Source organism: Alexandromys fortis, unplaced genomic scaffold (assembly GCF_014885135.2).
Source record: "Alexandromys fortis isolate MF-2015 unplaced genomic scaffold, M_Fortis_MF-2015_v1.1 scaffold_141, whole genome shotgun sequence".
Classification (NCBI taxonomy): domain Eukaryota; kingdom Metazoa; phylum Chordata; class Mammalia; order Rodentia; family Cricetidae; genus Alexandromys; species Alexandromys fortis.
Genome location: NW_026068060.1, coordinates 4480841 through 4493129, shown reverse-complemented (window position 1 = coordinate 4493129; position 12289 = coordinate 4480841). Strand labels below are relative to the sequence as shown.

General features: G+C 41.4%; 1 protein-coding gene across 1 annotated transcript in view; it reads left to right on the top strand.

Moving 5' to 3' along the window:
- The first annotated feature begins 211 nt into the window (after positions 1-211).
- The window catches only part of LOC126487388 (zinc finger protein 431-like), a 39395-nt gene continuing 27317 nt past the window's right edge, over positions 212-12289 (top strand). Inside the window, exon 1 of the mRNA XM_050120128.1 lies at positions 212-336. Within this exon, the coding sequence (XP_049976085.1) occupies positions 310-336 (27 nt within the window). The 5' untranslated portion in view covers positions 212-309. The remainder of the gene's footprint in view (positions 337-12289) is intronic.

The following is a 12289-nucleotide window of genomic DNA, read 5'->3' as shown; positions in this document are numbered from 1 at the left end:
GGGGCAAGTGCTATTGAAATGCATATATCTGCTACTGTAGGAAAGGTCTTACTCTAGGATGGAGGCCAGGTCAAGAATCATTGTGCTGTGTCTTTAAGCACAGTGTAACTCTATGGGCGGTGCTCTTGTCACTCAAGCTTCACTAGCCAATCAGGCTCTCCAAGCGAGCTGACAGTCAGAAGTCGTGCGGGATCTTTCCGGTAGCCAGCTTCAGGCTTGGCTTGGAAGTGAAGCTGACTCCAGTAATTTCCTATGCTGTGTTGCTTGTTCTGTGCCCAGGTTCCGGATGCCGGGAGCTGAACAAAGAGTATGGGCGACCAAGAAAAACACGACACGGTGAGCTTGGGGCTGCTATCCCCAGACTAGGAGGAGCGGTCTGTTGAGCGAAGGGAGTGAATGTGGCGGTTCCTCCCCTGCCTGGGTGGGAGCCAGTGGCCAAACTTAGAGATGGACATGTTCCTGCCTGGTCTGGCATGGTCCGGCATAGTCCTGCTGGTCCAGCATGCCCCGGTGTGGTTCTGCATTTTCCTGTGTGGTCCCGAGCAGTCCTGTGTATTCTCTGCAATTTGCTGGGTCTCTCTGGCAGTCTCTTCACTATGCCGGCTGCGTCTGTGCAGAGCATTGGATTGGGACTGTTGTTTGAAATATCCTTGTTGTTGACATCACTGTGAAATGCCGGCGCCCTTAGTGCTTGTGTTGTTGCTAGGGAACACAGATTTGCCAGAATCAGAGAGTGCTGGTCTCTCTAATATGTTCCATAAGTTCGACAGTTTTAACATTTAACTTTTACGTTTAGGATCGATCGGGAGTTAATTTTATGGAGCTTGTAAAATGGTGTCTCCATTGTAGAGTAGCACTCTACTGCTAACCTGTGATGTAGAAGAGTAGAATTGATGGTGTAAGGACTTACCAGTTCTTAGGAGGTATCGAGTCACGAGGTAGAACTTCGGTAAAGGAGTACTGCATTCCAATTACTCACAAAATAAGCAGCAGCTAACCAAGCCTGTTGCAGTTAGTATGATAAGATTTAAATGTTTGTTCCCCAGGATTAAGCAGCTACATTCCCAAAGGAGACCAAGCCTGATTTACTAGCTGAAAGGCCCATCCCTCCATAAAAAGCAACCCTCCATAAAAAGCACCACACCTGTCATCCCAGCACTCTTGAGGCAGAAGCTGGTGGATCTTTATGAGGTCAAGGCCAGCCTGGTGTACAGAGTGAGTTCCAGAACAGCCAAGGCTACACAGAGAAACTCTGTTTTGAACAAAGAAAATAAAAATAAAAACAGCCTCTAAATGCTGCTCAAGGGTCACAACTAACATAAAGTCCTAGTGTGACAGAAATGTACAGTAATTCTAGAACAGCGGCATCTAATCTTCTTGGAAAGCACTTTTTTAATTAATTAATTAATTAAAGATTTCTGTCTCTTCCCCACCGATGGAAAGCACTTTTGAGTCAAGGTCTTCTATGTTGCTTGAGGTGGACTTGGACACCATCTGACCACGCAGGGCATTGTCCTTGTTATGCTTCTGACTAACCACAGGAAAGCTGGCAATACACACCTGCAGCACAAGAGTACTAAGTTTACCAGTTTGAGACACAGAGTGGACTGCCTGTTGCAGAACAGGGAAAGGGTTTGTGTGTGGAGCAAAGTTTCTCCCTCCGGACCAGAAGAGGAGGAACAGTGTACTGTCCACACTGTAGGGGAAACAGACTAGACAGCAGCAAGATCACTGACTGAAGTTGAAGGCTGTGAGCTGCAGGGGTCTCCATTACAATGAGGGACTGCTGGGGCATGGTGAGTGACTTTCTCTGTAATTTTCTTGATGTATTAATTCCTTCCATGTGACTGAAGACAGAATTGGTGGGTGTACATTTTAGGGAGGTTGGCTTGAACTACTAAGTATTCAGTTTCTAATTAGCAAATCTCCAATTCAGATGTGTGCAATTCTGGTTGACCCAGCTAAGTCAGCTGAGAGTTTTGAGACACAGGCCTTTGGCTGTAACTCCATGTGTTACTCAGTGGCTAACATGTACATGGGACAGAGTCGTACACACTCTTTTATGAATGGCATTCCCTCTACCAGTGTAGTGCCTACTGCATTTCAAAGTCAGTAGAACTAAGTGTTTTTTTCCAATTATTTTTATTATTTTAAGATAGCAATTATTTGTATCATTTTTAAAATTCATTTTTTTTAAAATGCATCACTGGTCTCTTTTCCTATTTTCCAATATTTCAAAGTTTAAGGGTTTCATTCTATTTCTTCTTAAGTGCTGTTTATTTATTTATATGTTTACTTGCATCAGTTTAGAGCAGTGTTTCTCAAACTTGGGGTCATGTTTCCCTTTTTGGGGACCAAATGACTTTATTACAGGACTAGCCTAACACCATCGGTAAACACAGATTTGTATATTATAATTCTTAACAGTAGCAAAGATATAGTTATGAAGTAGCATTGAAAATAGTTTTATGGTTGGAGGGTCACTACATCGTGAGGAACTGTATTACAGGGTCACAGCATGCGGAAGGTTGAGAACTACTTGTTTAAATCAATTTCTCCTGTAGCTCAGGCTAGCTTCACACTATATAAGTCAGAATCGCTTTGAACACCTAATGCCGCCTCTGCTGCCCAGGGCTGGGAAGACAGTCCTACAGCTCCTTCTCAGCTGTCCTTGACTTGTCTTTGGGAAGGAAGATTGACCAGTGAGTGAGCATCCTCCAAATTCTCTAGATTTCATTGTGAATTTGCAAATGAAGTGGAACCTATGTTTGAATTGAGTTCACTGACAAACTGTAAAGTAGGTGTAGTCACAGTGGAGAAAGGGGTGGGCCTTAAGGAGGGTGAGAATTTTCCTGCTTTGACAGTAGTTGACATTAGCAATGAGTAGTGATATAATCGATTTTTGATGATCAATACATGTTCTCACTGGCATTTCTTGGGTTCACAGATAGACGATCAAGAATCTGGATAAAGAATTGAATTTTCATAAAACCAATTACTGTAATTACACCAGTTCAACCAAAATAGAAGAACCAGATAAAATGTTGTGGCCCCGATTATTATGACTGTGTTGTTCAGGTGTAAGATGTATATATACCCTGAGAGAAAGGATGTGAGTAGTGCTTGGTAGGCTCTAATACAGCTCCCTAGTCTCTAGAGTACATGGCCATAAGCCTGTTTTATCCTTCTAACAGAATTATTTGGAATTATAATTACATTTTTTCCATGTCTCTTTTCTGCCTCCAAGCCCTCCCAAAGACCCTTCATTGTGTTCTAATCCATGGCTTCTTCTTCTTTTTTTTTTTTTTTTTTTAACAACAGTTACTGTTTGAATGTGACTTGTATTTGGTTTCAGGACCTCACAGCTATGAAGTAAAGGGTTGACCACACTGGACATCGAGTGTGTAACTGAATGTGCATACATAAGACCCTGTGCCTTGGAAGAGGAGCAGAAAATGATCTGGGAGAATGGTAGATTTTATGAAACAACAAAATTCCCAGATTTGGGTTCTCTCTGACCTTTGTATGGAAGGACAAACCTGAGAGGGTTTTTGCTCTCTGAGTAGTTTTTTCTCTGCTTACCCAGTATGGAAACTGCAAATGTCCCGAAGCCCTGCTGGGTGGCGCTAGCTAAGGACTCTGGCTAGGCACTCTGAAAAAGCTTAGCAATGAAGAGCACCAGTGGGAGCTATCTTACAGGTTCTTTCCAGGATTCTCCTATTGTCTGCTGTAGGGAGCTGTAAGCAAGACCACAACCATAGCATGGCAAATGTAGGGGCCACTGTCACCAGACCAGGAAATAAAAATTAGCTGAGCTGTCAAGGTTGCTTGTACATGGCATGGACCATGAGCCAGACTGAGGTTCTGTTGGTCCCTGTGGTGACTTGTGTAGTGCCCTTTGCTACTGTGATTTGTTCACTTTGGATTCCCTCGGTAGGGTGAGGCTCTGCCAGCCTGGCATGGGTGACTGTGAACTTGTAATATCACTGTCTCAAGAACTGGTATCCTCAAATGTGATTTTTCTTGATGAAAAGGACTCAAATTCTTAGGCATGCTCTTACTATCCTGAATGGATTTTTTTTTTTTAACCTATCTTAGATTCCCCATTATTCTAGACAATTTCATCTTGGAGTAAAACCCAGGCAGGGCTCAGCCTAGGCAGTTCATCTACCTCTGAGCTGTTCTCTTTCCTAGAAATACTTGTTTGACTCAAACAAATTGGAGGTCACAAGTGTTGCCCACTCCTCTGCCCGTGACAGCCCCACGGCAAATTATGCTTCATATAATTTGACTTGTTTGATATTTGAAAATAATTTTTCTTTGGTATTATTTCCATAATTAGATTGCTCAATAAATCTTTTGTATTAGTTTTCAGTTCATCTATAGGTTTTCTCACAGTAGGGCAATTGTGTTATTAGAGGATTTTTCTTCTTAGTTTTTAAGGTGTTTTGTTTCATATATCCTAGCTTTGATTAAAGACACAGACTTTTCTTGTGCATAGTCTTGAGACTGCATGTAAGGAAGTGTCTTTCTTTTTGTTACAAAGTCTAAGAAAATCTCTAGCTAAATGACATTTGCCCTGCCTTTAAAATTTTACTTAACAAGTTATTTGATATATTTGGGCTGGTTTTGCTGGGTAGCTTTCTTGGAGTTCGTCTTTGTAGACCCAGCTGGTCTCACACTTGTGTAATCTTGCTAACTCCCAAGAGCTGGGATTACAGGTGTATGCACAGTGATGTCTAAATTAGTGATTGTGTATTGCAGCAAATGTGAAATATGCTAACAAATGTAGCTTACAAGGAGACAGTCATTGGGATGGACATTTCCTATTCTGCAGTTGTAAGGGTTTTGCAGTTCAGATTAGATAAATTAAAGATACATTTTTGAGTCCTATGAACGTATGGAGACATGATGTGTGTGTAAGTGAAGCTATTATTTCTTTTCTACAACAGTAACAATGTACCTGAAAGATCCCAACTGCTGATGGCCACTAAAGAATGTAAGGCAGTGACAGCTAGAACTTAACAAGTCCACCCATCACTCAGTTCCCTTCTGGGCAATCCCATTTGGCAGAGAAGTTTAGTTTTTGCTGCTTTCGTGGATTTTATTTTTTATTTTTGCATGCCCTGGTTCTGACTTGAGGCTGGCCACACCAGACAAATGCAAATTAAGAAACAAAAGTTTTTCTGCACTCCCAGAGTTTGTTCTCGTAGGCCACTGAGAACAGGTTGTGCTCCTTGAAGGGATATTCAGTGCCTTCTTTTGTCACACAACTAGACCTGCTTGCTTAGCTAGCTTGGCTTTTAGGATCAGTTTGGTGTTTGTTGTTAATTTAGGGGCCCTAGGTTAAGAATGCGGTGAGAAGAGATTAAGCATAGCCAGAATTCAAGAGTGTGCTAATCTCTAATTTATCTGAATAAAACTACATATGCAATCCTGGTGTTTATTTCATGCTATTGTCTTTTTATGCTTATAGCCCAAGTCATTATATAGTTACTCTTGACCCACTTTTTTTCTTAGCAAATTTTCTATTCAAGCATCATACTTTTTAGAGTTTTCCTCTGTTTATACTGTTAGGAATATTTCCTAACGTGAGCTCTCTACTGATGCAAATTCCCAATCAAGCCAAATAAAACAAGCCAAACTAAGAAATATCCAGGTTTTTAATGGGATATTTCTGTGCTCTCAGGTGGCTCTGAGGGGCTGCGAATGCGACCACAGGGAGGAAGGAAAAGAGACCACCAGTTCCTCTTTTGGGAGTTCGTTTAAATACTCTGTGGGAATAGTCCTGACCCCCCCCCCCCATGGGAGGGGTCAGAAGCTGACCTGCTGGGATTTGAAGTCCAGACTCTAAAGCCGGGAGGCTGAAATAGATGCGAGGGGTTGGGGCCTACACTCCCAACTCTCTTTGGATATAGGGATGACAGAAAATTGAAGTGATAATTATGACAAACATTTATGCTCTCTTTGAGAAAAAAAGGGCATACATTCAAATCTGGGTACTTCCTGCAGGCACAGGGCAACATGGGAAGGGGAGAGCTAGGTGTCCATGTTCCTGCAAGAGGTGTGGCTGGAAAGGCATCCCATGTACTGTCATCCCGGAGACATCAGGCATCTTTTCCTTGGGGGAGGTGAGAAGGCAGGTGTCTAGGGAAAAATTGTTATCATCAAAGATGAGTGTGCCAGAATGAGGAGCAAGGTAGGCCCTTTATTGTGGCATCTTGGAAAACTGGAGGGTAGAAGGGCCTGTCTGATGGACAGACCAAGTGTCTTGAGTAGGCACCTGCTTGAGGCTCGAGAGATGGTACCAGCATGGGTGTCCCAAGAGCTTGGCAGGCGAGGGGTTGGTGAGGATTACCATGTGAGGTCCTGTCCATCGAGATTTGAGAGACTTAGGAGTTAACTGTTTGAGGAGTACTCTGTCCCCTGGGGAGAGTGGGGCAGGTTTAGGGGCATTAGGGTCCACTGGTGTGGGGGCAGGGAGACAATGTGTGAACAGGGAAGGGAACTTAAAAGGGAGAGGTAGGACAGGTACCCTGCCAGTGGAGGAGTTTGAACTGGGAGGTGATGGTTAAGGAGAAAGGGCCTGCCATAAAGCAGCTAAAAAGGGCTCAGCCCATAGGGGAATGTGGTGTAGCCCTGAGGCAAGTCAGGGAGAAGGGAGGGCCAAGATAACCTGAGTTCAATGGAGAGCTTGGTTAGTTGTTGTTTGATGAGTCCCATTGTCGAGGAGATGTTGAGAACTTCTGATGCGAGCTCCATGACTCTGAGCCACCACATCTGCTGTTTCCCTGGAGACCAGAAACGCTTTTATCCATTCTGTAAAAGCGTCCACAAGTGTTAAGAGATAAATGGAGTTTTTGAGTAGGCATATGAGTGAAATCAACCTGCCAATCTTTGCCCAGTTGGTGTCCATGAGGCTGGTGTAGAGACTGACATATGTAGAGAGCCCCTTGTGGGTTGGCCTGGGCACACATCTGGTAGGAGGAGTGAACCTGTAAAAATAGAATCTCAGAGATAGGTGGGGTCAAAAATGGGCTCCAAGAAGAGGAACAAAGCTTTGGGGAAATGGCTAATGATTTCTCCACCCAGTAAAGGTGCTGGGCAAGCAGGTATCACTAAGAATGAGTGAAAAATTGTCCTGCAACAATGCAGGGCAGTGGCAATGTTTTAAGTGGGGGAGGAATGGGTACTGTCTATCCCCATAGCTGAAATTGGTGAGGGAAACTTAAGGCCCGAGTGAGAATAAAAGTAATGGACTTACCCGCTACCTGCAGCTTTACCTTAGGCTTGGATAGGGTTATGGGTAAACCAAGTCTGGGCAGCGTCAATCCTCTGCAAGGCTAAGAAGTTTGAAGGCTGGCACAGTTTCACTTGCTGCTGTTGGTGAGGCTGGACCTCCATGGTGTGGCATAGAGGACAAGCCCACACGGGGGCATTGTGGTTTTCAGTGTCTAGGTTGCTGGCAGATAAGGCACAACCTCGGAGGAGGCATAATGCAGTGCCATTTAGGCCACACTTGAAACAGTTTGTCTGTGAGGTTGACTTAGGCTGGGCTCTTTCAGGGTAGAGTTTTGTGGTTGGCTTCCCTTGTTCCCCATTCCTGTGACCTTAGGCAGTTGCTAAGGCCTGGGTCTGTAGATTGTTGTAGCTTTGTCTGTCAGGAAGACTCAGCTTATTTCTCTCAGGCATTAAAAACTTACTAAGAGATAGAATCAGTAAGCAGAAAGATTAGTAGAAAAGGAAACTAGTAGCTTTTCTATCTGAGAGAGATTTGGAAGAGAAAAGGGAACATGGAGAGGATTGGGAGGGGCTAGCCCAGTGTGCAGAGGGGGTCCAAGGGTAGGGAATGAAGAGATGAGGTAGTAGTGGGAGGGGAAGGTGGGGGAGGTGGAAGTGGACTTTGAACCTCCAAATTGGGAAGGGAGGGGAAAGAATGTTGCTCCACAGGAGGAAGTTGGGTAGTGTGGACTTGAGGGAGTGGGGGAGGAGCCAGTGCCTCTGGCAGCATGATGCTGTGATACACTGGCTACTGGGGTGGGGGTGGGGGGAGCACAGAGACCAAAAACCATGCACATATCTAAGCTCTGTCCACTTGTCCTTACGGCGACAAACATTTTTTTTAGGTCCTGGAGGATGTTAAGCTCAAGACTTAGTACATAAGGAAATTAGCCATTTGAGACAGATTGATTTAGCACAGGCTCAATTTAAAAAGATTTTTGTAAGAGTCATTACAGGGGCAAAAGCGAATCTGGTTTTGAACTGTAAGTGCCCATTTTAAAGTCTATGCCCAACCATGTGACCTAAGTCCGCTCCAGCACATCCGGCAAAATGGTTGTTAGGTCCAAATGGGGCCTTGGAAATTGAATGCTTGGCGTCCCCAAACAAATAAATCTCCACCTGTCATGTGTTTATGGTTTTCCATTTCTGTTTTGAATTTTCTACTAATGCCTACTTCTGAAAAATCAACCCACTGTCACATTTCTAGTACTTTTCTGTGCAACTTTTAAAACTGTTTTCTGGGTTTAAGAATCATTCCTTTCATTTATAGGTGCTAGGATCATATGTCATGTTGTAGTTGCTTTTCTTCTACCTAGGCACATAACTCACCAAAATCATGACGAGAATTTCAGGGTTATTGACTGTTTTGGTTTGTTAGCCCTGCAGTAGCCACCCTTTCTTAATTTTAGGATTTCATACATAAATATAATGTATCTTGAACATATTCACTTCTTAATTCCTCCACTTCTGTTCCTGTGTCTTTTTTTCTTTCCTCATCTCCACTTCATGGGATGCTGTGTTGGTTAGTTCTTGGGCAGAGGAAAGGGTTTACTTGACTTAAAGACCCAGTTCATAGTCCTTCATGCAGGCAGATCAGTCAGGAACTGAATTAGAGACCCTGGAGTAATAGCGATTACTTGCTTTTTCTTCCGGGCTTCTTCAGTTTTCTTACTTTATTCTTTTATTTCCTTTTAAATTGGATATATATTTTCATATAGTAAATTTTGATTATGATTTCCCCGCTCAGTTCCTCTCACAACTTCCTTTCTATTCCGAATCTACACCCCAGTTCTCTGTCTTTCTCCTATTAGAAAAGAAACAGGCATCAAAAGTTTGGTTTGCTTTCTTACACATCGCTGTACCACCTTCCCAGGAATAGTGCAGCTCCACAGTGGGTTGGGTGTTCTCTCAGAAGTCTGTAATCAGGAAAACACCCTGTAAGTGAAGTTCCTCTTTCCAAATCATGCAAACTTTTGTCATGTTGAGATAAAGCCAACCAGCACAAGAAAATGAGTTAAGAGTCTGCCTGGGCTATGTAGTGAATCATAAAATCAAATATAGTAACTAACTAAGTAAATATATAAATCCTTACAATTAGTTCATCTTTTGCCATTATTCTTTTCATGTAATTTGATCCTCTTCCCAAGACTTTGTAATATTTGGTTATGAAAACATCTAGTATTTTGACTTTTAACCAAGTGTTATGTTTTTTAACCAAGTTGATGATTTTGTTCAGAGGTAACAGAGACAGATGCTTTGGATGTGGATAGGATCTGCTCCATGTATCATACACTTTGATCTTCCTAAACCAAATCTCAGGTTGACATCTGAGGAATGGCATCCAAAATTGTCTTCTTGCATGCTCATGAACATTGCACCCTATACACACATTGCACCATAAGTGAATACTCATGCAAATTAAAAAGAAAAGTTAATGATTAGGAATAGTGAGAAGTGAAAAGGTCTATGAGTTCATTCATTAATATGACTGATTTTTGTTGCTAGAGACCAGGTTGAATTTTGGAACTTACATGGGCCGATTGAAATCTTAGATTCAGAAGAGCCATTATAGTTAAGAGGGTTAGTAGGAATGATTGAGTGTAAATTAGTGGAGCAGACAAATGTCATCTAGGAGTAATGTCAATAGATACCAGAATGTATCCTATCATTAGGGCAATGAAAGAACAAAAGTGAAGGCGTAAATCACAAACAATCCCACACCAGTTTGGAATTATGATTAATAGAATGGTTATTTATTTAAAGGGGAAAAAACTTACAGATCACCATCCCAGACAACAGCCCTCTGCACAATCAGGAAGGGAGTCTAGTCACCAGAAGTGGAGCAGGAAGCAAAAAAAAGAGAGGAGAGGCAAGTAGCCGCTTTTTTTTAAAGGGAGAGAGACCACACCCCAATGGGCTGGTATCTCAGCGGCTATTGGCTGAAGGAGTGGAAGGAGCTCCCTCAACACCTCCCCCTTTTGTTTAAGTATGAGAGTTCTAAACCTACTATGAAATTATATACAATAAGTACAAATATCCTATTCTAACTAGCTTAAGTCTGACATAATAAATAGCTTGGCCAAGTCATGAGTGAAAAGTAACTACATTTATATAGTCTTCAACCACATCAAAGATCTGAGAAGGGAAATAATGTTACCTGAGTAATTAGGAAGTGCAATCAAACAACTTCCAAAACATGCAACAAATCACAGAGACAACTAGCTACCTGGGCAATCACCCAAGGTCACGTTTGCAGCATTGAAGCAACCAACTTTGGCTAAGGCCTAACATAACTGACATACCATTTTCAAAGGCAAGCAACTTTTCAAAACTATCTTACCCTGTCTTGGCAGGATACGACATTCCTGTTTTATCCATTGATGCACGTTCTGTATCTCTGTCAGTGGTTGAGGTGTGGGCATTTCTTTTCCCAAAGGCCAGTTCAGCCAAGAAGAAAGGCTCCAGATGGAGTGTGTTTGGTGCTCAACATTCTCTCAGGAATAGATCGGTGTTGCCAGGAGCAATTGTGTCTCACTACCACAAAACTCTGAGTTAGATTAAAGGCCATTTTCTACAGCTCTTTAAAGAGGTTGAAAATTATCTATCTATACTGAGTATAATCTCTATGTATCTAAAGAACCTGATTAGTCTAATTATAAATGACAAACTTAGAATACTATTGATCTATATAATCCTCAATACCTATCTAACTTAAAGACTAAGACAATAAACAACTGTGAAACAAATGAGGACAATGACCTCCAAATATAAACAATGTGCAAATATACATTGCAATAAGGTAAATATATATCAATACACAAACAATATATAAGTATCTTAATCAGAGGTAGAAATGTACACTGCAATATGGTAAATATACAATATCAATACAATGTATATATCAATACATAAAAAATGTTTTAAACAGGTAGAAGCATGCATGCATATAATAGTCAATATAATTTAACTTTGTATCAATATATAAGAATCGATACCAATATATTTGTCTCAAAACAATAACTCACAAGTATCAACAAGTACCAATCTATTATCCCATCATCTAATTATCCCTCTTTTTTTTCAAATGATCCCTGAGCTTATAAAATTCCTCCCCCAACCCCCCAACACTCAACCGTATACTAATTATAATCAACCCCTAAATGATGTCCCTAAACCCAAGGGCAAACTTTACTAGGGGAGGGGACGTCGTCCTCTAGAATTACTTCCAGCGGAAGGAGCTCCCGCAACACAAAAGCACACTACTTGTCTTGTTCATGTAAACACATGTGTTCAACAGTGCTACTGTTTGCATGCACACAGTTTCCACAATGCTTTTGGAAGCCAAAAGACAACTATAGAAAATTTGTTTCCTTCTAACATATGTGTCTTTTGAATCAACTAGTCTTTAGCCTTGGCTGCACCAGGTTTTATCTTCTGAATCAACCCTTTAGCCCTCATATTTTTTATTAATTAATTTATTTGTCAAAGCTAATTTGCATGTGTGTCTAAGGGCCGACTCAAATGGTTTTGTTTGTCTATTCTTAATGCATTAACTATACATAGGTTTGCCTGCCATCCTAGGGCATTCATCATATTATACATAGGCTTGTGTAGCTGCTCCTCACATGTTATTAATAGGAATCCTAGTAATCAATTACAGTCATTCTTTTTTTCATGGTGTCCCATATTTCCTGGGTATTTTGTGTATTAAGCTTTTGTTAGATTTAATGTTTACTTTGACCAATGAGTCTATTTTCTCCATTGTGCCTTCAGCGCTTAAGGTTCTCTCTTCCATCTCTTGTGTTCTGTTGTTTATGCTTGCATTTGTAGTTCCTGATCATTTTCTTATATTTTACATTTTCAGAATTACCTCCGTTTGTGTTTTCCTTATTGTCTTTATTTAGCTTTTCATGTTTTAAATCATTTCTTTACCCTGTTTGATTGCATTTTCTTGGTTTTTTTTTTTTAAGGGATTTGTTGATTTCTTCCATTTTTTTTTTTTTTTTTT